This window comes from Cydia strobilella, chromosome 3 (genome assembly GCF_947568885.1).
Source record: "Cydia strobilella chromosome 3, ilCydStro3.1, whole genome shotgun sequence".
In the NCBI taxonomy this organism is placed as follows: Eukaryota; Metazoa; Arthropoda; class Insecta; order Lepidoptera; family Tortricidae; genus Cydia; species Cydia strobilella.
In genome coordinates, this window is record NC_086043.1 from 20,190,683 (window position 1) to 20,218,657 (window position 27,975).

Below are 27,975 nucleotides of genomic sequence, written 5' to 3' on the forward strand. Positions count from 1 at the left end.
TTTTGTTTTTTATTTGTAATTATCATTTTTATATGATTTTGACCCATGTTCTTTCACTGATATGCGTTAAAATTGTTAAATATCAAACGGGGTCGTCAACGCCATCTAGCCGAGAATAGACCAAAGGTTGTAAGCGCCATCTCATCATGTGCGCAGGAATAGGTAAGTTGGTAGATTTTCTTGAAACTGGTTTTTGAAAAAATTGCTTGTTTATTTATTAGAAACAAGAATTGTAGTATATAGTTAGCTAGGCAGTAAATAGTTATGTATATTATACTAACATTAGCCTTAAGATAAAAACTGTCACTTACACAAATTGATCCAAGTTGGTCGTAAATTAATTAATTTGGTTTGTTATGGTTATTGTAAGCTAACTTTGCACCGACTTGGACAGAACAAAGTGAGGGATTATCATTATATACTTCATATTATGATAAATTTTTACATTAATGATGATTGATGACATAGCATGGTCCGAGTTTAATACCAAAATGTAGTTCCATCCAATGTTAGATTGTAACAATGTATTTTCCAGGCATAGTACGATTTATCGGCCACATACACGCCAATAGAATTTCAACTTTAGCATTCCGATTTAAGGTTCAAATTAGATTGCAATTTGGGGAAATGTAACTTGTTTTCAAATGAAACATCAAAGCTGGATTAATTGGAATATATGTATTTGGATTTTTTTGGGAAAACCATGTAAATGAGGGCTACCGCGTTTAATTTCGCCGCTAGGGGCGCTAGTGTTGATGGAGGTCTTTCAAAATGTCAGATGCATAGGCTTTCGGGGGTTTTGGGGGTTTCAAGCTTTTTTATCGGGAATTTTCACTCCTTATTCATAATTGTGGTAAATCTTTGTCCATCTCTGATTAATCATGGCAAACAATGTCGTATAGCTCCATAAATGTAAGTGATTTAAAAAAAGTGCACAAAAAATGGCACATTTAGACGTTAAAATACTTTAATATTAAGGTATTTTAACGTCTAAATGTGCCATTTTTTCAACCTGTTTAATTTTGTATATATTTTAGTTGGCACTTTTTTTTAAATCGTATTGATTTTATAAAAATAAGCATAGAAGAATTTTGAGATCTGTTTTTCTGGACCTACATCTACAGTGGCGTCAACTGGTGAGCACAATAACGGTACCTAGCCCTTATTGCGGGTTAAAACAATGGCGAAGCGTGAGACCTAAAATTGAGAAGTGGACGAATGTAATAGAATAGGTATTATTGTTAATAGATTCTATTATAATGGGATAAGGGTAGCAATATCATACTTTTATACGAAAGTTGAACTGAATCACTGTAGATATATATATATTTTTTTAAGAATAGGTGGTGGATGTTAAACATTCCATGAGCGACTGTTAGGAAATTTCGTTTAAATAAGTATAAATTAAGCAATTCCTAAGTGCTAAGAGATTTAACCATGAGATTTTTTTTAAATTTCAATGTTTACCATATAAATGAAATAAATTTTATATTACTTTTATGCAGTGTTGTTATTTTAATAATCAAACATCCAGTAACCAATGTACAATGAGCAAATGAAATAGCTAAGCGGGAGTTACTAGTACTAATTACGGTATTATTAATTACAATGGTACATAACATAGTTTAAAGTACATTGAATTTTAAACCATTTTCAATCGGAACAAAGTTGAATTTCTTTTGTTTTGTTCATTAACAATAAACTAGTGTTCAATTCATTTTATACACCTCGCCGCTACTGTTATATGCCTCCTACACTGAATGAATTGGGTACACCAACCATTTATAAATATTTACTACATATTAGTTTTGTACCATCACGCTCCGCGATTGATGCGCCATTTAGGGTCCTAGCTAAATTGGTTGTTCAATACTTACGCTATAGAAAATCCAATTGAGCAAGAACCCTAAAATCCCGTGTGGTGAGTGGTGACTGTTCAATACATTTTTTACATTAAAAATGACCCTCAAGGCGTCACGATGTATACAATTACATGTTTTTTTATGTGCGAGGTAATTATGATTATAAAGGATGTATGTAACTTCAAACGAAATGCCTGTGCTTACTTCAGCGGAGTTCCTTTTAATAATAAAAAACCCTATAGACCTTACCACGACGTAATAAAGTTTACGAATGGTATATCTATGGTATATCCCGCGACGGATAAAACGTAAAACCTCCCAAAACTGTAAAGTCATCAAGAACGTTTTATGTTCGATTAGACTCGTCATCAAAACAATCGTACCCTGATTTCACGGTGATGCATCGGCGTGGTAAAAATATCTGTGTCAGTATGCTGATGACTTTAGATAGTATAGTAGGATTCTACGAGTATGACTGCATACCTACCCTATGTTCCCATAGACATTTTTTACAGAAGTATTCTTAGAAAGTACCTACTAAAACAAAAAATATGGTAACCTATATTTTTTTTGAAACTATAATAAGTAAATAACTTAAATATCTGATTGTTAACGTTTCGAGTTGTTGTTTTTTGTTTGTTAACAAAACGGGAATCAATCACGCATGTTGAACACCCACAATTTCGAAGAATATAGCAGTTTTCTCAAAGCAATGGCCGATGAAACTCTTCTCGTTTTATTAAAATTTTAATAATTAGCAGTGACATGTAAGCAAAAGGGTTTTATATGTCGGAGTGGCCAAAGTGCTCACAATTATCTGAACACGCCTCCATTACCAAGGCGCTATTTTAAAGCACTTCGTGCGCTCCAATATATGTGATGGCGACTGTGTTTCTTACAATTCGTTTGCCCACAAACTCGCAATCATTATGACAATAAGAATTAATTCAAATTAGAATTTATTTTTTGTAACGCTTGTATTTGTTAAGGAAAAACAATTGACAAACATCTAAGAATAAAAACGTTTAGTTAATTGGTTTGGACAGTCATTTCCTCCGGTTTTCATACAGGATAGATGTATAAAACGATGGGTTACTGGTCATTTTTGCACAGTTGGTGAGTATGGCTCGACTAGTACTGTTAATATGTGTTTTCGGGCTCCTTTTGGGTGCTAATGCAGCACCAGGTAAGTAAAACGACCTACTCTATTGTTTCGATGTTTGCAATTTTGCAAACTTATACCCTATAAGGGCCAGTTGCACAAACCATTATTAAGGGACTGATCAACGTCATATCATATCATATCATATTTATTCATCAATAATACAAGATTGTGTTTGAAATGCACATTTTGAAAATAATATGTTTAAAAACATAGTTTTTGGACTGAATAATAGTAACACATTTTAGGACAACATTCACGTTATACATAATGAGATAAAATAAGGCATTTATAAACTATTTATACACTAACTAAACTAAATCAGTATTAAATAACTCATCCAAGCTATAAGAGCAACCTCTTAACAAATATTGCTTCAATTTTTTCTTAAAGATTATACTTTGAAATGGCGAAAATGTATTTTCAAATTATTTGTGCGTATGAGCAAACGCAGTTCCTCTTCTTCATGCGTTTCAAATCTTTGCCTTGGTGTTTGACAAGTTCCGTAAGCAGCAGTGAACTATGAAATTTCCCATACTTACAATACACTATTGCGAAAGTTTTGTGTTTAACGGTGACAGTCGGTTTGAGGAACAATGAAGTTAAAGGGGTGCCGTGGGAGGGTTAGTTACGAATAGAACGCGAGTGTTCGGATGGTGTATGTATTATCATTTCCTATGCGGAATTATATGTGTTTTCATATAAATTATTCCTATTTGTCCCCGCCTCATGTATTATAGCGGCGGTCACGTTGGGCGGGGACAAATGGAATACACCGTCCGGACAGTATATTGATATGGCTATTTATTCAACGCAGACGCGTAAATCTCGATAGCTTATTTGGTGATGAAAGATGGAAGGTGGCACGGGCAAGTAATCAATATCCTCACCCCTATCATCAGATAAATTAGCCCCGTTATGCAGACATAATAGGTATTATAGGTTGGCGAAAAATAGTATAAGATGTCAATACAATTTTATTTTTGTTCTTTTATGTTCCAGGTGGTAAAAGGAAAGATGAAGAAAGTATTGTCAGCTCCGCAAAGGATGTAAAAAATGATGGAAAAGGTGCCAATTACGAAAATGCTGGCAACGTAAATCAAGCCAAAGATGGGGAACAGATTAGCAACACCCATGATGGTAACGATGAAAGTAGTCGATACGGCAAATTAGGAGAAAATGACAACAACGGCGACCATGAAAATGGTAACATTGGTCGTAGTAGTCAATACGATAAATTAAGAGAAAATGACAACGGCGATGGTGCTGCTAAAATTGGCGATCATTATAACCGAAATGATAACAGTGAAGGAGAAAATAAAGGTACTAGTCGACACAAAAGAAATGAATCACGAGGCAAGGGAGATCACGGAGGTCATGGAGGCAATGGTGGTAAAGGTAGTGGCGGTGGCAGTGGCGGTCCTGGTGGAGGTAGAAAAGGAGGTGAAAATCCAGGTGGTCGACCTCGGCGTTCAGAAGGCAATGGTAAAAATTATGGAAATGACAAAAGCATATCCAATGAAAGCGAAGAAGACACTGAAGGAACAGCTACAAGTGGAAACGACCATGGCTCAGATAATAACGATGAAGAGAATAACGGAGATAACGAATCAAGTGCTAAAGGAAAACATGACGGTGATGATAAGGACAGTTCCGATGCAGGTGCTAAAGCATCGTCCGAAGATAGTGACAAAGATGTAGACCAGTGCAGCTACGATAGTGATAAAACAGAATATGACACCGGCAATTTACCTGCAAACGAAGGCCCTGAAACTTCTGCTATTATTCCAAATAATAACAATGACAAAGAAAATAGTAGTTCCTTAAATGTAGAAGACAACAAAGACGGAGGTCGTTACAGACGAGACAAACCCCACGGTCAAGGCAATCAAGGCGGTCATGAGCATGGAGGCATCGGTGGTGGAAAAGACGGTCAAAAAGGTGCTGGTGGTAAAGGTAGACACCGACGTTCTGAAGACAATGAAGACCACTCAAGCCATGACAGTAATAACACACGTGAAGGCGAAAATAACACTACTCATGCTGTTAATAATAGCAGTAATAACCATAGCCCGGATCAAGAAACCAGTGGAAACGACCATAGCTCAAATAACTATAAAGAGGAAATTAAAAACGCTGCTCGACATAGACGTGACAATTCACAGGATAAAGTAAATCAATGTGGTCATGGTGACAAAGGCGGCCCAAATTCAGATAGTAATGGTAGGCACCGACGATCTAAAGATAACGAAAAACACTCCGAACACACAGACAATGATAATAACTACAGTAATTCAAGTGAAAGAAAAGAAAGCTCTCCTGATAAAAATACTGATGTTGACCAAGATAGTAAAAGCGATGAAGATGAAGACAGCCATGACTTAGAAAGTAATGAAAAGGAGAATATTGATGCTGTCAGGCGAAGACGTGACAATTCACGCGGTAAAGGAAACCGTGGTCATGGAGGAGACAAACGCGTTCCAAATACAGGCGGTGAAGGCAGGCGCCGACGATCCGTAAACAAAGAACAACACTCTGAAGGTAAAGATGGAAACGACTCAGTCAACGCTCATGATGACAATAACAATAATTCAAGAGAAAGTGAAGAAACATCTGTTAAAAATAACGATCATAACGATGACCAAGAAAGTAACAGTGATGGAGACGGCTATTTAGACAAAAATGAACAGGAGAATAATAAAAGCGAAGAAAGCTCTCCTGTTAAAAATACCGACCATGATGTTGATGATGACCAAGGAAGTAACAGTGATGAAGGCAGCCTATCAGATGATAATGAAAAGGACAATAAAGATGGTGCTCGCTACGCACGCACACTACCTATAGATCAAAGCACATGGATGTATTTATTGTTAAAGTTGCTTAGTATTTTTGATATTATGTAAAGAGCATGTCATGTTGTATTAGAGTTGGACCAAGAATAGTCTGCCATAGATGTAGTGTAGTCTGCAGAGATTTTGACAGCACACGCAGTGCCAGTGTTAATTATACGTCATAATTTCATAGAAGTTTGACGTTTAAAATAACACCTGCACTGCGTGTGCTGTCAAAATCTCTGCAGACTATTCTTGGTTTAACTCTACCTATATTTCTTATCATAAATTCAATTTACTATTATATGATTATAAAATAATGACTCGTTTTATTTGAAACCCACATTCACTCGATTATATAAAATTACCGGTATTTTTATGTAGCGAAGTGTACAACACTATTCGAACAAAGTCGGGCGGGGCGGCCATTTCATTCACTCATCTCATTCACATCAAATCAAATTAATTTTTTTGACTTTTTGAGTGAATGTGTCACATGTGTCATGAATGTGAGAGTTGATTGATTTGTCTAGAAGTTTGTTATTTTATGGTGAAAAGTTTAATTGATAAATAAGATATAAATTGGGTTGGTTCTCTTAAATATGGAGAAATGGAATAATAGCTGCCGTGCTTGCCTATCGACGTCGGAATCCTTCACGTACTTCTTATATGAAAACATTTCACCCGAAGTCTATTGCTTTTGTACTTCCCTTGAGGTTTGTGTTATCATTTATCAATTGAATGCTCTAACATATTTTATTTTACATCAATTGATGTAAAATATATTATATGTTAGAGCCAGTTACAATTTTTGCTTACATATGTACTATTTAAGTATATTATGATTGTTTTAGTTTTTTGATATTTTTCAGTGAAATTAATTTTATCTTACCTTAATGATTTATTAATGAAATCTAAACAAAGACAATACATTTAAATGTATAATTTTGGTGCAATAAAGAATATTTACTTACTTACATTTTTCACAATTGATACTTTCATTTTAGGTAAAGCAAGATGCACTTCCTAAATCAATTTGCAACAGTTGTTATGGCTTACTCACAAAATTATCAGAGTTTAAAAAGTTATGTATACAATCAGAGAACATATTATATAATATTTTTAACAATAGTGAGCCCGAAAGCAAGAATTATCTTAACTTAAAATCAGAACTTGAAGGGAATGAATATGAAGAAAACCTTGAAAGTAATGTATTTGTGAAGAATGAAGATTTGGCTGATATAGGTAGGTACATTAAGTTTATTTTGTTATAGTTTTGTTAGAGAGAAAACTGGTGGGGATCACATTGAGAGACCGTAAAACGAATGAGTGGCTGAGACAACTGAGCAAGGTCCATTGATGTTGTAAAACGCGTAGCCAATTTGATGTGGGAATGGGCTGGTCCTATAGCACGAAAGACCGATTCGTGGAGTAAACAACTACTCTAGTGGCGACCATAGGGGGAAGAGCGTCCTCAAAGTAGATCACAGATGCGTTGGGAGGGTCGAACATATCTTATTTTTTCTTACAATGGGGGAGGAAGGGGGTTTTCATAGTTCTTACGTAAGATCACAAAGATGCGATTTTTATTTAATTTCTGTGAAATTATGATGCTTAAAATAATACTTCCACACACTATGCTATCGCACACAGTGCAGAGTTAGCTTAAACAGGCTCCAGTATTTTTGTAGGTATAAATAAATGTTCCTAAAATGATTTTTTTGAATAATATACACTATAAGTATAACAAATCAAATGTGTATTCATTTTTCCTTTAGATTCTTACATAATATAACTTATATAGGGGGAGGAGGTCAGCCTTTTCTTATTTTTTCTTACATAGGGGAGGGAGGCTCAAAAAATGGCAAAAATCGTCTTACGTAATAAATTAATGGCACCTTTCTGGACTGCCCCTTAAATATATTTAAATTAATACATGGTTTGAAACATAATTATCTTAAATGACTGTTCCAGATGATATAGAAACCGATTTTTGCAATGATGTTTATGAAGAAGATAGACATGAAACAGTTTATACACACAACACAAAGTAAGAAAATTACAAAAATATAAAATAAACCTAATGGTGCACGTTAATCACGTTATTCTATTATACATAAAGGTTTATTTATTTATTTCAGAAATTATAAGACAGAAACTAGAAAGAAATATGCAAAGCCAGTATCAAAATTAAAGAAGACAAGAAAAAAGTTTGAATTCACATGTGAATTGTGTTACAAAAAATTTGGCTTTAAAGAGCGGTTTGAAGCCCACTTGCTGGAGCATGAAGGAAAAACAGTAAGTTGATATTAACACCATAGACAACTGGACCGGTCTGGCTTAGTCATTAGTGACCCAGACCCCAGTCTATGAACTGGGTTAGAATCCCGTGTTTGTGTGATGAGCACAGCACAGATAACTGTTTCCGAGTCATGGGTGTTTTCTGTTTTTAAGTATTTGTATTAATATCATTTTCTGAGTACCCACAAAACAAGCCTTCTTAAGCTTACTGTAGGGCTTTGTCAATTTTGTAAGAATGTCCTATAATATTTCTTTATTTATAGAAACTATATCAAGTTATTGTCGGTTAAAATTCCAATTTCCCCTATTTCCTTCATTGGGACTTGAGTGGTTTGTAATTCTTGCTGGTGTCATTTGGGAGACAGCAAAGGTAAAGCTAGTTATTATAAATATAATTTGGATTTCTAGCTCCTATGCTGTGTATTTTGTGTGTGTGAGTTCAGATAAGATGATATACCTTTAAGATGTACCTTAGATGGCTTTACCAGTACTAATTAGCAAAAAAGTAGACATGGCTTGACGCCGAGCAAGATTAATATTATATTTAGAATATTTACCAATATTACATAATTAATGTACCAACATTATTTTCATTTCAGACTTCAATATACTGTGCACCATGCAACAAAACATTCACAACCTGGGGAGGTTTGAAGCGGCACAATGACTGTGAACATACGAGGCTGTCCCTCGACCAGCTGACCTGCAAGTTGTGCTCCAAGGTTTTTAAGAGCCCCCGCACACTGGCAATACATCGCACAACCCATGGGGAGAGAAAGCTAAGGATATGCGACGTTTGTGGGAAGGGGTTTAAAAGTAATTTGACTTTGAAGGTAATTCCCTAATTTATTATTATTAAAGATAGATCTTAAAATTGCATTGTTTTGCTATCCAATCTTTATAATGCAAGCCATCAGGCATAATAAAACAACGCCAAGTTCTTCGAACAATCACTAAAATGGATCTATCCAAGCACCACTTCTAGTTCTAACATCCCTGCTGGTTCATTAAATAAAACATGTGCGATAAAGCCTGAGTCTAGATACTATAATAATATTCTCCAAACTGATCTTCATTTTCAGGCACACCTAGAAACACACATAGAAAACCGCGAGCGTCGCTACACCTGCCAACACTGTGGCAAAAAGTTTCTCAGCAAAAAGACCTGCGCATCCCACGCCGCGCGGCGCCACAGCGACCGCCGCTACATCTGTCACCACTGCAACTACCCCTTTACGGACAAAAGCAACCTCGCCAAACACATCATGATACATGAAGGAAAACAACTACTACACAAATGCGACTTATGTCTCAAGACCTTCGCAGCACATTCGTCTCTAGTCATCCACAAAAGGATACATACTGGAGAAAAGCCATTCGCCTGCAACTTTTGCCCGAAGAGCTTTTCTAATAAACGAATGTTAGTGGACCATCATAGGATACATACGGGTGAAAAGCCGCATAAGTGCGCAGTGTGTGACCAGAGCTTTACGCAGCGCGGCACTATGAAACGACATATGAAGGTGCATGAAAGGATATCTACGTAAAAGAACTTGGAACAATGTGGACACAAGTGACATAAAAACGTTTGCCTAATCTTCGGAAACGGGTAAATAAATTGAAAAATTAGGTCATTCTTTGTGTCGTCCGCTTTTAAAGAACAATACTATATCGTCGGCCTAAATCGCAAACCTCGTAACTCAATCTGACCAAATTTTACAGGAGGCACAAAAAACTTCATTACCAAAAATTTTGCATGAAGACTTACTTAGTATTTTTTTAGATAATGTTAAGTTAAATTTAGCCATCAGATTCTTAAAATCTATTTTTTTTTAAATCACCTGAACCTGGAAAATTTGGAGTTACGAGTTTTTCTTCAAAATTTCTGGAAAGCTAATCGGGAGTTAAGAGTTTTGCTATAAAAATCCGTAAAAATAGAGGATAATCTTTTGATCTCAACAAGGTAATTGTGGATAAAAAAAAATAACTTGCAAATTAAAAAAATATTTATTAAATTTAAAAACAGAAAAGCCTCCTCTGGCTTCACACGTTAAAGTTGGAGTACAGAATTGCAGCGAGTGGGTAGTAGGATCCCATGGTTTCGGTAGCCGGAATCACCTATGATTCCGGCTTAGGGCAAATGCTTGTCAACTTCCTCGAGAGAGGGGCTTTTCTTGATGAATTCGTTCTTCAACCATTCTAGGGCATTTATTTGTGTGATGAGCACAGAATAGATATTTGTTCCTAAGTCATGGGTGTTTTCTATGTATTTAAGTATTTATATATTATATATATCGTTGTCTGAGTACCCATAACACAAGCCTCCTTGGGCTTACCGTGGGACTTAGTCAATCTGTGTAAGAATGTCCTATAATATTTATTTATTTATTCAAGACAAAGCCCCAAAGAAAGTGGACATGACGGAGCCCAGATACTATGACAAAAAATGAGAACAATTTCATCGAAACCGACAAAAAGCATATATATTCGGAGACGTCTCAGTGATCAACAGGTTCAACACCGGTAGTGATCACCGACTTGTTAAAGGCTATCTGAATACAACCATAAGCTCGAACGTGTCCGTTTAATAAGTCCAGGCTCCGACTTCCGACCTAGGCTGCTCCAAACCATGGTAGGATCTGAAGCATTTCAGTCGAACCTGGAGAACCGATTCGCTGCCGTGGAAAGCACAAATGCCGTTGACATAAACCAGACCCTCAAAAATGTGGCTGGAATCCTCAGGAAAGAAGGTATGAGATCTTGCGAAGTACAGCGTAAAGCCGGGAGGTCGAAGTTTTCAGGGGAAACCCTCAGGCTCATAATGGAACGACGGGAAAGACCCACCTGCCAAGTGGCAGAAGAAGAAGGAAGGGAGGGAGGGTGGAAAAAGTCTTCACAGCGACGGGCTCTTAACAAGAAGATCGGCAAACTAGTACGACGTGACTTCCGGTGCTCCAATACACGCTTCATTGAGCAAGCAATTGGGTGTCAAAAGTTTTTGTCCAGTCCCTTGGAAGAAGCCACCTGACGAAGTTGACCACAACTGATGGGGCTGTTGTGTCCTCCCGGTCGGGGATTCTCTCTGAAATCAAATCCTTCTATAGCCTACGCTTCGCACGCATCTCAGTCAGATCCCGAAATGAGGACTGTAGAGCCACATTGATCCACACACATTTTATGCGGCAAAGCTTCTGGTTTATGATGAGCGGTTCTCATCACGATGAGCCGATTTCGTGGCTTGAAAAGCGATTTTTTTGTGTCCACAAGGTGCCTCCAGAGGCAAGCTCTTGAAACTAGTTACCAGCAGAAAACCACGTATCTAATCTTCATGAGTAAAGATCCACGCGAAGCAAACCTCGTATGTCCATGGCATGCAACCAAACGACATTTTCAATAGTCTAATGTGTTTAAATATGATAAATATCTATTAAGAATAAACAATCAGTAAAATCGTAGTACCTTATTACACATACCTGTTATTCAGCACCAGTTTTCTTCCTAAATATTTACGCAAAACTGACGAGCAGTCACAACGCCATCGCAAACTGTACTGATGGGAGTGGCGGCGGGGGGAGATACGAGGTATTTCTTTTACAAAAATGGCGGTCGGGAGTTGCGAGGTTTTCTATTTTGCTTTTTAAACGTAAACGGTTTATTTTTGGTATTTAAGAGTTTTGCCGTTAGATGCGTTCAGAATAGTACTATCTAAAAGTGTCAAAACATGATTTTCAAAAAAAATGGAGTTACGAGGTATGCGATTTAGGCCGACGATATTATGATATTGTAATTATTGTGGAAATTAAAGGTATTTTTTTATAAGCATATTTTATTTAACTTCTTATGCAATGTTATAGGTATCATAAACAAGATATAATGGATCTCCATATCACGTTCGGCAGCGGTAGGTATAGTTGGTCAAGCAAATCTTGTCAGTAGAGAAAGGCGGCAATTTTAAAAAATGTAGCCGCGAAGGGTTATCGTCTCACAGAAAATTTTAATTTCGCGCCGTTTTCTACACACAAGATTTGGTAGACCAACTATACTTATAGCGATAGCTGATAGCCGTACTAAATGTTAAAGCTTAAATTCACTCGGCAAGTACGACTATAACCGTTACCGCCGCCTAACGAGATATTTCATTAGATGGAAGGGAGGGCTAAAATTTGAACAACCCATATTTAAAATTTCTTATTCTAATGTGTGTATTTTTAATTTTGAAAGTAACTTCAAAATTAAATAATCGATCATCTCTTTGCAATCTTATTTCAAAACTGGTTGCTTTACTTGTAATATTTCAGTTAAACACTTCGCTAACGCTAATATCAAAATAACAAAAAAAAAACGGTATTTACCGGAATCATTTTTATCGGTATTTACCGGATCATCACTTCACGTCACGTTATTTTTCATTCATTCGCACTTTCGTAGTTCACTCACTTCACTTGTCAAACGAAACGAATCGTAACGTAATCGTAGTTTTGTTTATCTTTATAATTGTTGTTTATTTTATGAATTAACTGGAATAATAAACCAATACCATCTGTAATATGGAACAATGGACGAATTCATGCCGTGCTTGCCTCAAAAGAGCCGAGTGTTACTCTCATTTTATTTACGAACACATAAGTCCCGAACAGTATTTTTATTGTACATCAATTGAGGTCTGCTATCTTTATCTTTTTATATTAACATACCGCTAAATATCCTACTACTTATTAATCTGAATATTTGTTAATTATTAAAACTGTATCATCAATATCAATTTTCTTTTCTCTTATTCCGACTATTTAGGTCAATCAACTTTCTCTTGTCATTCGCCATGGTTACGGTCACTTTTAAAATCCTGGATTTACAGTATTTCAACTAACCATACAATTTTGTAACAGTTACAAGCGTTTTCCATAATGAGTCATCTAATTAACATATTAGTAGGTATAAAGTAGTATAACATTTCTAACAAACTGTGCTGAGCAATTGTTGACTGGCCAATGGGACAGCAAGTTCATGTGGATCAACTTTATTTCTTTATAGATTACATTTTACACAGGTACATTATATTACAGGTAAAATACGAAGATGGACTTCCAAAGGCTTTATGTGACCATTGTTACATATTCATTAATGAGTTTATAGAATTCAAAGCAAAATGTGTTCAGTCAGAAAACGAATTACAGACATTGTTATTAAAAGAAGAACTTTCTATGAAATTAGAAACAAATACATCTGATGTGGCAGCTACACAGAATACAATGAGTGGAGATGAGCTTATAGCTCTAGAAACAACATACAATGTAAAAATTGAAATAGAAGATGCTAAAGAAGAAGCGGAAGAAATTTTAAGTGACAGCCATAATGATGGTAGGTGCTAGTTTTGGTATTTAACATTTAATTGTATTACTAATTATGAATCCCCACTATATACTTATATGATATGGATCCCTACTTAATATTATAATGCAAGAGTAAGCCTGTTCTGTCTGTCTGTTACCTCTTCTTGCTTAATAGCGACACAAACCTAGCTGCCGCCATACGATCGAAGTTACATTCGTATCCCCTAATTCATAAAACTAAGCAACCTCTTATAGACCTTTCACCTTTTTGACGCCAATGATGGATATATCTGCACCGTGGGTCCAACGCCAAAGATGGATTAATCCGTCATAGTCACAGCCCACAGCAATATAGACCTACGTGCATATGCATAAAGTTCAATTTCCGTTTTGACACTTTGCTGACGTGGCATCTGAGTCCAAGCTTTTGTGTTAGTCACAGCGTTAAAAAGTTAAATTTTGCCTGTTTCTAACAGAGGAACATAGGAACATTTTTAACTAGATATAACAAGCTAGCATCTGTTATTTCCAGATGCACAGAAGGATATTGAAGACACTGTTGAGGCAACCAGGTACGTCTAAAAATGTCGATACAACACGTCTACACTGGCCGTTTTATGCGCGACGAAATTACCTCGTGCGTATGCTCGCTCTGTGTGGACCCGGCTTATAACAAAACTTTAGTGAGACACAGACATATTAAATATATTAAAACGGGTCACTCACGTATTTTTACGTTGAAGCTTCTTGTTATGGAGCAAAACATGTCGAGCAAACCCTCGGCTTAAAAATAAGTGAGTTTTTACACATTCAATGCAAGTGCGAAATAAGCACTACGAGCATAGCCGGTAAAGTAACGCAGCGTACTACGTAGGCGAACCACATGCGAACGCGAAGCGATGCGGCGTGGGGTGAATCAATCCTTTGATACCTATAAAAGTGTCCTACGAGGGCGATCTCGTTGCGAACGCGAACGCCGTGGGCCCGTCGCGCCGCGCCGCTTTGCGTTCGCGAGTGTTCGCTTACGTAATACAGCCAACACACCTGGCAGTGAATGTGTTAATATATTCAATTTTATCAAAACTATTTTTTTGAAATAGGTACTAAATAAATATCTGTTTCAGTTCAGTAAAACTTAAGAAGTCAACCAAAAAGAGTATAAAAGCAAAAAACCCAAAAAATTACAATTGCGAGCACTGTAATAGGAAATTTTCATCTGAAAAACGTCTGGAGAACCATATGATAATATGCCCCAACAAAGAAGGAAAGGGGGAATTTGTAAGTTTATATTTGTTTAAGGGCCAGAAATTTTATTATATATTTATATGTTAAAAATAACGGCTCAGTACCGCTTAATCCACAATTTTATTTCGTCACCTTTTTAAATTGTTCACAATGCCATGTCGTTAGCATACAATTCCTAAATCGTCATCACCTTTATAACTCGTCCACATTACTATTTTTTGAGGCGTGGCTCACTCCGCGATTTCGTCGCGTCGCTACAAGTACAAGTACCCACACCAATTTTGGTGTCTAACCATAGTAACTGCCGCTTGTATCTTTCGTAATAGACGCGTTTTGTTACAGAGTGAACCTTCTGTACCTAGTACTATTAGGTATATTTTTTTATTCTATGCTACAGTCCCATATCGTCTATACTTACATTCCTATTTTGACCACAGTGCCAGCTCGTCAACATCATTGTACCATCCATTATCCTAACGCGTCTGTCTGTATTTGTGCAATTTTCAATCAAAAGGGTACTTATTGTCGGTTGTCAATAAGGCGCTATTTCCATACAGCTTCAATTTGAAATCAACCTTATTGACAAGCGACAATGTGGTACTTTCTGGTTGAAAATGTCACATTTATGTATGTTCGCGATAAACTCCAAAACTACTGAAAGGATTTTCATGCGTTTTACCTATCAATAGGTTACTCTATCGATAGATGAAAACGCAAACGCTTTCTTGAGGAAGGTTTAGGTGTATAAAATCTTATGGCTCCTCTACACGATGGCCCAGCGCTGGACCAGCGAGATGGACATGCGATGGTTGGGAGCACGCACTATGGAATGGACCACGTTCGTACGCAACATCGCTATCGCCATCCCGCCGCGCCATCCGACACCAATACCCTCTCTACACGCTGGTCCATCTTAGTTGGGCCAGTATGATGGCATATCGTGTAGAGTACCCATTAAGGTTTTTTTGTAACCCGTGCGAAGCCGGGCGGGTCGCTAATATTTAAAAACATCGGCACTTTTCATTTACTTTTACATTGCTTTTTTCCAACTGAAAAGTTTTGTTGGCCTGGTAGTTTGATCTCAATGCCATAAGTATAGGAATGTGGGCAAGATATGAAAGAACGATATAGGAATGTTGACGAATCAGAACAGTGGACCAAATGACAAGGTGACGAAATAGCATTGTGGATGAACGATGAGGCATAATAACAATAACTGAGTCAGTTCAGTATTGACCTAAACTGCATTTTTAGATAGAGTGCAATAAATGCCACAAAACCTACAAGGGTGCTTCCAGCCTCCGCTGCCACATAAAATCTTGTCACACTGACTATACATTCAAGGATTTGACATGCCAGATTTGCTTTAAAGTGTTCAGTAGCCCCCACACTCTCAAGAGTCATCACAGAACTCACGAGCAAAAATGGCAGCGTGTCTGCGAGGAGTGTGGAAAAGTGTTTAAAAACACTGCTACATATAAGGTAAGATACCTTGATATCTTTAGTGTGGGAAAGCCCTCGGAAAGGTATACAGGGGACCAGCTGTTGCCACCAAGTTACCAGTGGTAACAACTGGTTTATTTTTTCCGCCGGTTAATGGAATTAATGGATAAATTAATTAATTAAATTTTTACTGCACGGGGTGTACAATTTTTCAATCTAATTACAATTAGAACCTGTTTCATCGCTTCCCAATTCACTATACTATACAACAAGATTCAAATTAAAAATATGTAGTTTGTTTTGTATGGTAGGCCCTAAGAGGCAAACCATTTATTAAACTAAACTCCTTCATTCACAGCACCACTTAGACACGCACATCAAGAACCGCGAACGGAACTATCCATGCGAGTACTGTGGCAAAAAATTCATCAATAAGAAGGTCTGCGGCAGTCACATCCTCATACGCCACAGGAACAGACAGTACATATGCGATTACTGCGGTTACGTGTTCTCAGAGAAAGCTTACCTAAAACAACACATTATGCGTCACGAAGGAAGAAATCCTATGTACCAATGTGACGTATGTTCACAGTCATTAACGTCCAAACCATCTCTAAAGGCCCACAAAAGAATGCACACTGGCGAGAAACCTTACAGCTGCAAGTATTGCATGAAGAACTTTGTTGGCAAACTGGGGTTGGAGGAACATGAACGGAGCCACACTGGAGAAAAACCTTTTGAGTGTGTCGTGTGTGGAATGAGGTTCTCCAGACGGAATTCTATGAGGCGACATATGAAGGTGCATAATAAGTAAGTTGTAGGCAGAAAAATCTGAACAGATAACTTTATTTATATCATTTATATGCCCATGACGGGCCTGGAGGCAATGTCAAAAAAAAGGACAAATAATGGTATTTGTGTTTATTTATAATTTACATTTGTACAAGAATAAATTTCAATTTTATTTTTCCTCTGCAAGTTATGCTGCTGTTACTTAATTTCTAGTAAACAAGAAAAAAATTGTTATGATTTATGAACAATAATTATTAATTCGTTTTACAAATAAATTATTAACACAATATTGTCTTTTATTTTGTAGATAAAAACTTAATTATAAATATTAGATTTCCATTATACTCAGGGCCGGATTTAGAGGTGTGGAGGCCCCAGGATAACAAAGGAGTGGAGGCCCCCTGGCCCCATATTATTTTTCCGAAATCTCTATTGTGGGGGCCCGGGGCTGCCCCAAATCCGGCCCTGATGATACTAAAAACAAAAATAATGAAGTGATTGCAAGACTTACAAACAAAATCACTGTGACTGTTCATTACTGGCGGATTGCAGAAATGTAATTATTATTTACTGGCACATTACTTATTTACTTAAGGGTGTTCAGTAGGGAATATTACGAGAAACTCTGCGTAGGTGGCACCACTACCACAATCTGAGGACCTACCGGGAAACAAGAAAATCGAAATTTCGTTATCTAACATCTCTGTCACTCTTGCATAATTGAGTGATAAAGAGGCAGATAGCGAAATTTCGGATTCGCGTTTCCCGGTAGGTCCTCTGTAAACAAACCGCCTTGATGCATCAATGTCATATTTTATTATCTCTGAAAACTTGTCAAAAACCTGTTAAAGGTAAATCCTGACCAGGAATATATGATCACGCGCCATGTTGCGGAATTTCACTGTAACTAATTTTTTCATACTATATGAACTGTCACCCTATACATGAGAATGAACAGCGCCCTCTTGACAATGATCATATATTACTGGTCAGGCTTTACATATGTCAGGCTTTTTAAGGCTTGCACTCTGGTGACAGATCATTGCAGTAATATCCCCTATTCAAGTGTCATTTGTTTCAATAATAATTATATAAGATGCGAGCTGTAAGACATGACATGACCATAGAAACGTTCTATCAATCTGTTTTTGAGGGCATTCATTGTATTATAGTATTACAACTAACGCTTTCTATCCAACATACATCCTATGGTTCCAAAGGATGCCCTAAATAACGTAGCATTCATTCATATGACACAATTCTTTACTATTTTACACTAATGCGAAAGCAACAGACAAACCTCTTAGAGGATGCTGCTTTAACTCCACAATCACGTATCGTTTCTCCACTCATAAGTGACAGCGAGCGGCGCATGATCCGAAATCGTCGGCCGCTCGTCCCTCATATGTCCCTTCATATGTCTGTTCAACGCACACTTCTGTATGAAGGCCTGGGCACAGAGTTGGCACTTGTGGGGCTTCTCGCCGGTGTGGATCATGCGGTGGTTGCGGAGATCCTTGCGGGCCATGAACTTCTTCGGGCATAGGTCGCAAGCGTATGGGCGCTCGCCTGGAAACATTAATTTCATATTGAATTTATACCTCACACCAAATAACCAGTACAAATTGAACCGTAAACTCCGTCCGTTACGTTTTACGGTTCAATTTGTACTGGTTAATGGCAGGGTTCGAAAGGATAATTATCAATGATAGTAATCTTGATAGTTATCGTGATTTTTATGCCTGATAATTATCGATTTGATAATAACCTAAAATTTACGAAGATTCTAAGACGAGATTTTAAAATTTACTAAAGAATTCTAAGAAAATAAATATAGCACCATTCATACCTGGGAGAATTATCGCGATAATTATCAAAGACTATAATTATCTGGATAGTTTCGAACCCTGGTTAATGGTTAATTGCAATTAACGTTGGGCCAACACTGCCTCATATAGACTATAGTGAATATTTCAAGTACTTTTAACGTTACTAGAGTTAGTGCCTGCACCATCCGCACTTTACAGACTGATCAACGTCACCCGGCGCGCCAAGGCGGTTTATTATGAAACTTTCCATACAATGACAAACAGTTTGGTGCAACCTTAGACCTAGATGAATCTGCAACGATTTTGATAGCACACGCAGTGAAAGTGTTATTTATACGTCATAATCAGAGAGCGAAACTTTGGTGCCGATGACAGACGTATGACGTCAAGTCGCATATAGGATGTTTTTTAAAAACAACATTGTAACACCTCAATGATTCTTAATATTGATAATATATAAATTTTGCATATTTTCCGCTTATGCATTTTTCAAGAAAATAAGAAAGTTTTTATTTTGTAATTGTTACCAAGGTATATTCGAAGCTATCATAAAATTTGTTAAATCCATGTTAAAATCTCGTTCTCGTTCTCTTTCAATATGCTTTGTTGTTTTCAAATGTTTCTCTATATTGCTTGTACATTTTTTTCATTTTTTACAATCAGAAAAGGAAATTTCTACAAATACGGCTGCAAACCCTCCACTCCACGCGACTCCATAGCGACTTCAAACAATTATATTTCGGTTATATTTTATTAATAAAAAAATTATTAAACAGAAATTGGTTGTCATTTCCATTAATCTTGTTTTTAACATGACAAAGACAAATTATGTTTTTATACGTGGCCAGTACGTATAAAAACTCTCAACTCAAGTTTCAATATCAGTATACTAAAGAGGCTAATAAATTGTTATTTGTATAAGTATCTATAATCTAGACCAGAGGTCGGCAACCGGCGGCCCGCGAACCGCTCGCTTGCGGCCCGCGAGCCTCCGGGTTACATCAGTCCTACGTCACTAAAGTGATCGAGTGAAAAATAAAAGTTCCATTTCAATTTAATTTTTTTGGAATTGGGACCCATTATCACAAGATCTACATTAAATGTGCTGATCACTCAATATGCACAGACGTGCCAATATGAGTGTCTGCCTATCGCAATGTAAGAGCGCTGAATGTCGGGTTTCGCCCGACCTTCAAGTGTGGAGGGTTCTTTTAAGTGTGAGGGGCCCCGCAGGCGCCCTGTATGTGAGAGCGCGCGAAGGGCGCTGAATAACTGTGAGGGACGCCGCAGGCGCCCTGCATGTAAGAGCGCGCCGAGCGCGATGAATTTCGGGCTTCGCCCGACCTTTGCGTGTGAGGAGCGCCCTTCGTGTAGTAGCGCGCGAAGCGCGCTGAATAACTGTGAGGGACGCCCTGAATGTAAGAGCGCGCGAAGCGCGCTGAATGTCGGGCTTCGCCAGACCCGGTCGAAGCGCGCTCTGAATTTCGGCACTGCATAAAAATATTAAAAATGTATATTAAAAATAGTCCTTTTCGACAAACGACAATGTAGTACATTTTGTCTAATAATTTCACGAATTATTAACAGTGTGCGGCCCGCTGCAATTTTGCTAACCGCTATGTGGCCCTTGGCTGCTAAAAGGTTGCCGACCCCTGATCTAGATAACAACACTCTGTATTTAGCTTGACGTCTGTCATCGGCACCAAAGTTTCGCTCTCTGTACATAATTTCAGAAGTTTGACGTTTAAAATGACACTTGCACTGCGTGTGCTATCAAAATCGTTGCAGACTTATCTAGGTCTAACTCTAACAACCTCTGTACTTTTATAAAACCTGGCTTTCTCAGACTTCCCAACCCCATAAATCCCATAATACAGATTAAATACAAAACTGTGATAATGATAAAAATTGCTATTTTAATCCTTAATGACTACCTACAATGATTTTGAAATTTAGTCTAAAGCAACGGGGATCATTTTTGTGTAATTTCTGAGAAGTTAGAACTTAAAGGTCAATTTCGCCGTTACCTGTATGAGTTCTCATGTGTATTGCCATGAAACTCCTACTTTTGAAGGTCTTTTCGCACAGCTGGCACGAGAATGGCTTCTCGGTCGAGTGAGACCGCATATGCTTCACTAAATCTGCCTGTAATCACAATTAAAAGTACATTGAAGTAAAAATAGTATCTGAATAAACTTGAAATATTATGTGTACCTATGAAATAAAACTGAAAACGTATTATATCGCGTATATTGAATTTATAATACATCCCGACGTTTCGAACCCTTTACAGCGTTCGTGGTCAACGGGTGACTGAGGAAAAACTTCAAAGTGCAAAAATACCCACATACAAAAATTAATGAACCATAAACTTTAAGGCTGGTTGTACATGCAAAATTCGGTTCATAAGGCTAGTTGTACACTACAACTATTTTCAAGTAGATAATATATATATATATATATACATACATACCCTCGGACCCGAGAAGATTTAATTCCCTCCTAAATTGTAGGAGGGTATCCCAATATGGGACCAGCAACTTTTCAAAACATATTATACTCAGAATGTCCAACATCATCCAACACAAAGGTCTCACGGTCTATGTCTCGCTTGACAACTTACAACTAACCTTGATGTAGAATTTCATGTCACACTGTGTGCAGGCGTAGTTTTTGATGCCCGTGTGTCGTATGAGATGTATCTTCAGGTTGCCGGGCTGAGCGAACTTTTTACCGCACTGGTAACAGCCGTAGTTCCTCTCGTTTTTGTGCGTTTCTATGTGCATCTGTAAAATAAACATGGATAATATAATAAAACAGGAGACTGACCACGTCATAAGCCGGGTCCACAGAGACAGGGTCTCGCGCGCGAGGCACGTCTACACTGGTGGTTTTGTGCGCGAGGAAATTGCCTCGCGAGTATGCTCGCTCTGTGTGGACCCGGCTATAATCCCGTTTTTGTCCAATGTTCAGATTACTAATGACCAGGGCCGTGTTGCATAAAAAAAATACACTACAACTAATATTAAAAGCGGAACTACTTTTCTAATAAGTGGAATTAGAAAAGGAGTTCCGCTTGTAATATTAGTTGTAGTTTATTATGCAACACGGCCCAGATGGCGTCACTGACGCAGCAGATCTTAGTGTCACATATTTTGTTCGGTGCTTAGAACTCTCGTCAAAATAACCCACATTCCGTTCAATAGATGACGCTGAATACTGAACGCAACTTTGTATAGATAGACACCGTCACTCTTTATTCGTCCATATTAAAAATAAAAATATGTATATATGTACATACTAGCTTTTTCCCGCAACTTCGTCTGCGTGGACTTAGTAATCCCAGCTAGAGTAAGAATAGCGCCTGGAGAAAGTCTTATAGCAAAGCCAGTTGCTTGTCTTTTCCTGAAAACTTGCCTAATACTTTAAGAATAGAAACCGGCCAAGTGCGAGTCGGACTCGCGCATGCAGGGTTCCCCACCATTAGGCAAAAAACGGCAAAAAATCACGTTTGTTGTATGGGAGCTCCACTTAACTATTTATTTTATTCTGTTTTTAGTATTTGTTGTTATATCGGCAACAGAAATACATCATCTGTGAAAATTTCAACTGTCTAGCTATCACGGTTCATGAGACGCCTGGTGACAGACGGACAGACAGACAGCGGAGTCTTAGTAATAGGGTCCCGTATTTTACCCTTTGGGTACGGAACCGTATAAAATTACTAGTAATTTTTGGCTAGCCATATAGTAGCAGCATCTCAATAAAACCTACCTTCAAATTATGTGCCTGCACAAATTTAGCGTCACATAAATGGCACGCATGCTTCTTAATCCCCGCATGTATCAACTCATGATTCTTCAGCACATTGAGGTAAGCAAAGTCCTTGCCGCAGGTCAGGCACTGGTACTTCCTGACTCCAGAGTGCGTTCGAGAGTGGCTGGTGAGGCTCCGGAACGTGAGGAAAGTCTTGTCACACTCGCTGCATTTGATGTCTGGCTGAGGGGAGGTTTCATTTGAAATTATGCGTTAAAACAGATATCCCTGGGTTGTAGTGTTGATGGCTTAGAGAGATTTTCAAACCAAATGTTGCGAATTTGAATTAGTTTCTTGGAACTTATGTATTAACCTAATCCCAACGAGGCCTAGTTTCCCTCTGGGGAAATAGCTTTCGCAAGGATTAGAACCTGCACTCTTTCTTGGGATTGGTTGCCAAACAGGCATATGCTGGAATGAGAGAAGAGATTTAAGTTGGGCTGCAAAGCACACATTTCAACTAACTTTTAGGCAACCATCTGTTGAAAAATTGCATTTTTGTCTAATTGTGTTCTATACATATATAATTACGGCGGTGGCAGAATAACATCGTCCGTTGCTGAAAATCTTTGGGGCTGCTGTGCCCCGAAGCCTTTTTGGCACAGACATCAGCTGAGCCACCTTCCCTTTGAATTAGTTTGTAAGCATTATCGTGTACTTTTATTATGTACCTATGTTCAAACTTCTTGAATAAACGTCTTATTATTATTATTTGTATGTCTTTTATAGTATGTTTACACGCTTGGCAAGTCTCGACAAGCTTCCACAAACACAAGCGTGTGAACGGGGTTGTTTGGCTTGGCTTGCGTGAGCTCCGGAACACAGTAACGCACTCGCAAGCATGTAAATGGCATCCAAGCGTTTGTAAAGGCTTGAAGCTTGTAGACGCTTGCCAAGCCTCGGCAAACGTGTAAATGTAGCATAAAATAAAATAATTATGAAATATAGTGTATAAGCTAAAGAGTAAACATAAATGTAATTTGAATGTTAGCATGTAAGGTTTATCTGTTAGTGCTAATATTATATATTAAATAAATGAAATAAATTACATATCACGGGACCATGGGGTCCCGGACCTTTGAGAGGCGTACGTGGGGCCGAAGCCAATTGCGCAGAGGCCCTTTAAGACACTTTAATCTAAAAGCAATTATATGAAAAATATTGAAATAAATATTTTACCTTCTTTCCAAAGTGGCTCCGCATGTGAGCCTCTAGGGTCTCATACTTTTGAAATCTCTTATCACACTTGACACATTTCATGCGGTCCCTTTTACTCGCTTGTTCTGTTGTTTTTCTGTACACCCGTCTTTTCCTCCTAAACACAATAACATTGCATGATACTAGGTAAAGTGGATAATTTCAAATTCTGATAATCACACACACATCATTCCAACACATTACATTCCACTGTCTGATATATGTGCCATTTTCAACTAAAAGGGTGCTTATTGTCGGTTCGACGAGCGACAATGTGGTACCTTTTGGTTGAAAACGTCACATATTAGGAACTTTACCAGGATGATAGTTATTTTCTGACAGAATAACAACTTTGATTCAAAACAATGTTAATTGTAAAAAGTAGAAATACTAACAAACAAGAAACTAACTTTTTGGGAGCTTCCTCATACGGTTCACTGGATTCGGGGCTAGATGAGGAGTCTTCCTGAAGACCCTGCTCAGCTAACTCGTCATTTATATTTTTTTCCGTTGATTGCCCTTCATCTTCCACCTGTAATGTTTTCATCAAATTTAATAGTCTCTTTAAAATCCATACTAATATTATAAATGTGAAAGTGTGTCTATATGTCTGTTACCTCTTCGCGCTAAAACCGCTGAACCGATTTAGTTGAAATTAGGTATAGAGATAGTTATAGTCCCGGGGAAGGACATAGGGTAGTTTTTTATCCCAGAAGTCATTTAAGGGGGTGAAAAGGAGGGGTGGAAGTTTGTATGGGGAATCGATAAAAAGCAGATGAAAAAAATTAACTACCCTAATTACTAACGTGGAGTTAGCAGACGAAGACGCGGGCAAAAGCTAGTAGTACTATAAATATGTCTACTTTGCTTTTGCAATGAATTTTCTTTAATGCCAAGATCACACACAGCTATTTACTTAACAATATTTACTTCATATTAAATCACATTTAGAAACGGGTCTATCGCGAATTTATTTTGTTACCTTTATTTACCGACGTTTCGACACAGGTTTCACTGGTGGCCCGTTTCTAAATGTGATTTAATATGTGTTTAAACCGCGAAAGTTTTAAATGTTGTAATATTTACTTCATCATCCTAAGCATATTTGTACATGTCTGAAACATAGAGGCAGTGCAATATTCAATATATTGCATTGCTTCTCTGTCACTTTCAAAAAACAAAATTTATACAACTGGCACAACCTATGAAGTTAATTTCAACATAAAAGGTATTAAATGATTTAAATGAAACCATAATTGTGGTGTAAAGCTAGTATTTTAGGTCAGTGCTGCATAAGTGTGTATTCTAGCAAGAATAGAATAGCAAATACTATTAACTGCACATTTAACCCTGTCTCAGCATGGTTTTTAATTATAAGCAAACTAAAAGTGGGCTTAAGAGCCCATCAACATGCTCACTAGCGCCACTGCTAAATAAATGTGATCAAAGATAGATATAACTCCGTAATAGATGGATACAGTCTAAGGAAAAAACGTGCCTCGAAAATCAAGAAAATTTGATTCTCGTTCAGAGGGCGCTACTAGTTTTGGCCTACAGTCGTATAGATGGCGTTGACGGTTTCGTTTGTTATTTAACAATTTTAACGCATATCAGTGAAAGAACATGGGTCAAAATCATAAAAATAATTAATGCAAATAAAAAAAATCATTTATCTATATTTAAATACATTCTATCGTATTTTTATAAATCTTCATTTTTAGTTTTAAAGTGTGTCGACAGATGGCAGTGAATTTACTGGGGTTACAAAATTTACTATGACAGTACCACTCTAGTATAAATTACTCTATGATGTGATTGTATAAATTTAACAATAGATATAAAAAAGGGGGCCGCTATGTACTGTATTTTGTATTTAAGTACCTTTTGAATACATTATAATAGTGCTAACGTTGCGTTCGTCAATCTATGCGTCCAAAGTTAAAACCGCCGTTTTTGTCTTGAGTTCATAGAGAATCCAGCAACATAAAAACTAGTTTGATGTAATCAAAAGGTACTTAAATACAAAATACAGTATGTAGGGGCCCTCTTTTTTAAATATCTATTGTTAAATTTAAATAATCACAATTATTAAGCAGTGGCGCTAGTGAGCATGTTGATGGGCTAAATAAATTTTCTCTCTCTCTCTTAATCTCCAGATAATCCACTTATTTTTCCTGTTTCGTGTATTGTTAACCTAGCATAATATTTGTATTTTACCTTTAACTGTTGCCTCAGTATAGAATTGGACCTGGAAACCACTTGTTTGAAGTAATACAGCTGGTTTAATAAGTCTAGACATGATTGGCATATTAGTTTCGGCAAGGGGTCGCTCTCGGAAATCTGGAATAAACACAAATAAATCTTAAATCCATACTAATATTATAAATGCGAAAGTCTGTCTGTCTGTCACCTCTTCACGCTTAAACCGCTGAACCGATTTAGTTGAAATTTGGTATACAGATAGTTTGAGTCCCGGGGAAGGACATAGGATACTCTTTATCCCAGAACTCACCCCTCAAGGGGGTGGAAATTTGTATGAGGAATCAATAACAGCTGAACCGATTTAGATGAAACTTGATGGTATGGCGATAGTTTGAGCTGTGGGAAAGGATATAGAATAACTTCCCGATAGAATAATATCCCGAAATCATCCCTTAAGGGTGTAAAAAATGGGGTGGAAATGTATAGTGTGACCAATTTGGGGGTGAAAAATGATGGATTAAAAAGCAGATAAGAATTAAGGTATCCAAATTACTAATTCCACGCAGACGAAGTCGCGGGCAAAAGCTAGTTATTTAATAAGGTTAAAAATATTCGAAGACGTAACTTATATGGATAATAGATCATGTAAAAAATTATTGCATACCTCAACAGACGTACAGTACTTAAATAGTTCGGAAGAACACACGGAAAACAAGTCCTTCAAGGGTTCTCCATTCGCTAAGCACGCTCTGCATACATTCTGTAAGTCAAGCGCTTCTTCCATCTCGTATAAGTATATTAAACATAAATTCGATTTATATTATAGTACACAATAATTGTTTTTATTTTAATAATTAATTAATTACAAATTATTTAAATTAGAATTTAGCAACTTATAATAAGATTATATTATAAGTTGATTATAAGCTTAGCTCATGTTTGACATGTTCATGTTTCTGTGATTTTGATTTCTGTCAAACAAGACTGAAAACAATACGAACACGTTTCAGACATGCACAAATACGCTAAGGACTAAAATAATACTGTTACAAAACAAGATAAACATATTTTATATAAACAAATTTTCAAAGTAAATTCAAAAATAAAACAGCAATTTTTGCTGTATTTTCTTTTAATAAACTTTAACATGGAACTAAGTTTCAAAACTCGCCTCAAACTAACTTAAAAAAAATGGCGGGAAACTATGGATCATCAAAAATGCGGTCGTTTTATTGTAAACACTAATCATTGGTTTGTACCAGCTACATTACTGAAATATTACATTTACACTGTGAAATTGTGCATTTATATTAATGTAACTAAACATTATAATATATTATTACTCCATTTTTTTAATTTGAACTCATAACAAGGTTTATACAGTGTTCCTGTTTTGTGATGGTTTAGTTTGGTGCCTCGCTTTTTGTACAATGATCTGCGTTGTCTACGAATATTATATTTTGTCTAATTGTGGTACATAATTGTATTTATTTTTAATATGATACACGCAAAACACATTTTTTTTAATTTAGCACACTGATATAATTTAGAACCTGGAAGTAGGTACTGATAGGATTAATTATTTATCTAATAAAACTTATAAGGCAATGAAATGAGGTTTGCAAATGTTAATGGGAGTACGATTTAGAAAACCTGAGTAACTCGTGTTCTGATTATTTATGTCATTCAGTTAATAACCACTACTTTGTTTTAATTTATACTAGTCACATCTGAGAATTCTTCTTCATATATCTGTTCTCTGATAATGTTGAGCATACTTGAACGGAACAATGGGCATTTATGGAGTTGAGAATTTCCTCAGGTTTATCAAAGTACTTAGTAATCGGTATTGAGTCCACCAGTTAACCATTCAATGAAAAACAGTATCTTTTGTGTATCAACATAAACACAAAATATAGCACAAAAAACACAATATCAATAACTTGCAAACTGGGATAGCACTCA

The 27,975-nt window shown here is 37.0% G+C and overlaps 5 protein-coding genes and 1 pseudogene across 5 annotated transcripts in view; 4 read left to right on the forward strand and 2 right to left on the reverse strand.

The window, feature by feature from the left end:
* LOC134756073 (probable peroxisomal acyl-coenzyme A oxidase 1) overlaps window positions 1–20,633 on the reverse strand; it is a 119,100-nt gene extending 98,467 nt beyond the window's left edge. The window contains exon 1 of the mRNA XM_063692878.1: window positions 20,629–20,633. The gene's annotated coding sequence lies outside the window, so the exon portion shown is untranslated. The remainder of the gene's footprint in view (window positions 1–20,628) is intronic.
* Window positions 2,985–5,927, forward strand: LOC134756234 (uncharacterized protein DDB_G0290685-like). The gene is made up of 2 exons (XM_063693062.1): window positions 2,985–3,048; window positions 4,027–5,927. The coding sequence occupies exons 1-2, from the start codon at window positions 2,985–2,987 to the stop codon at window positions 5,925–5,927; spliced, it is 1,965 nt and encodes a 654-aa protein (XP_063549132.1).
* On the forward strand, window positions 6,369–9,783 carry LOC134756065 (zinc finger protein OZF-like). Its single transcript, XM_063692864.1, has 6 exons — window positions 6,369–6,571; window positions 6,863–7,100; window positions 7,830–7,905; window positions 7,997–8,153; window positions 8,756–8,989; window positions 9,239–9,783. The coding sequence occupies exons 1-6, from the start codon at window positions 6,458–6,460 to the stop codon at window positions 9,701–9,703; spliced, it is 1,284 nt and encodes a 427-aa protein (XP_063548934.1). The 5' UTR covers window positions 6,369–6,457; the 3' UTR covers window positions 9,704–9,783.
* LOC134756235 (uncharacterized) lies at window positions 9,718–12,019 on the forward strand (annotated as a pseudogene).
* On the forward strand, window positions 12,600–17,197 carry LOC134756066 (zinc finger protein OZF-like). The gene is made up of 6 exons (XM_063692865.1): window positions 12,600–12,817; window positions 13,220–13,514; window positions 14,019–14,058; window positions 14,611–14,764; window positions 15,986–16,213; window positions 16,533–17,197. Exons 1-6 carry the CDS (start codon window positions 12,704–12,706, stop codon window positions 16,986–16,988), a joined length of 1,287 nt encoding a protein of 428 aa, XP_063548935.1. The 5' UTR covers window positions 12,600–12,703; the 3' UTR covers window positions 16,989–17,197.
* Window positions 17,989–26,963, reverse strand: LOC134756079 (oocyte zinc finger protein XlCOF6.1-like). Its single transcript, XM_063692884.1, has 8 exons — window positions 26,675–26,963; window positions 26,026–26,148; window positions 24,219–24,340; window positions 23,791–23,926; window positions 22,570–22,794; window positions 21,426–21,581; window positions 20,823–20,940; window positions 17,989–18,535 (listed from the first exon to the last, which is right to left on the reverse strand). Exons 1-8 carry the CDS (start codon window positions 26,792–26,794, stop codon window positions 18,297–18,299), a joined length of 1,239 nt encoding a protein of 412 aa, XP_063548954.1. The 5' UTR covers window positions 26,795–26,963; the 3' UTR covers window positions 17,989–18,296.
* Window positions 26,964–27,975: the final 1,012 nt, after the last annotated feature.

What these genes read in the sequence shown, in the direction of transcription:
- LOC134756234 (XM_063693062.1), top strand. Translation starts at nt 2,985, where the DNA reads ATGGCTCGACTAGTACTGTTAATATGTGTTTTCGGGCTCCTTTTGGGT. An exon ending in GGGTGCTAATGCAGCACCAG is followed by an intron (nt 3,049 to 4,026) that starts GTAAGTAAAACG and finishes TTTATGTTCCAG; the next exon opens with GTGGTAAAAGGAAAGATGAA.
- LOC134756065 (XM_063692864.1), top strand. Translation starts at nt 6,458, where the DNA reads ATGGAGAAATGGAATAATAGCTGCCGTGCTTGCCTATCGACGTCGGAA. An exon ending in GTTTATACACACAACACAAA is followed by an intron (nt 7,906 to 7,996) that starts GTAAGAAAATTA and finishes TATTTATTTCAG; the next exon opens with AAATTATAAGACAGAAACTA. An exon ending in AAAGTAATTTGACTTTGAAG is followed by an intron (nt 8,990 to 9,238) that starts GTAATTCCCTAA and finishes CTTCATTTTCAG; the next exon opens with GCACACCTAGAAACACACAT.
- LOC134756066 (XM_063692865.1), top strand. Translation starts at nt 12,704, where the DNA reads ATGGAACAATGGACGAATTCATGCCGTGCTTGCCTCAAAAGAGCCGAG. An exon ending in AAGTGACAGCCATAATGATG is followed by an intron (nt 13,515 to 14,018) that starts GTAGGTGCTAGT and finishes TGTTATTTCCAG; the next exon opens with ATGCACAGAAGGATATTGAA. An exon ending in AAAACACTGCTACATATAAG is followed by an intron (nt 16,214 to 16,532) that starts GTAAGATACCTT and finishes CTTCATTCACAG; the next exon opens with CACCACTTAGACACGCACAT.
- LOC134756079 (XM_063692884.1), bottom strand. Translation starts at nt 26,794, where the DNA reads ATGGAAGAAGCGCTTGACTTACAGAATGTATGCAGAGCGTGCTTAGCG. An exon ending in TGCAGGCACATAATTTGAAG is followed by an intron (nt 21,582 to 22,569) that starts GTAGGTTTTATT and finishes TTTATTTTACAG; the next exon opens with ATGCACATAGAAACGCACAA. An exon ending in ACACATGAGAACTCATACAG is followed by an intron (nt 18,536 to 20,822) that starts GTAACGGCGAAA and finishes TAATGTTTCCAG; the next exon opens with GCGAGCGCCCATACGCTTGC.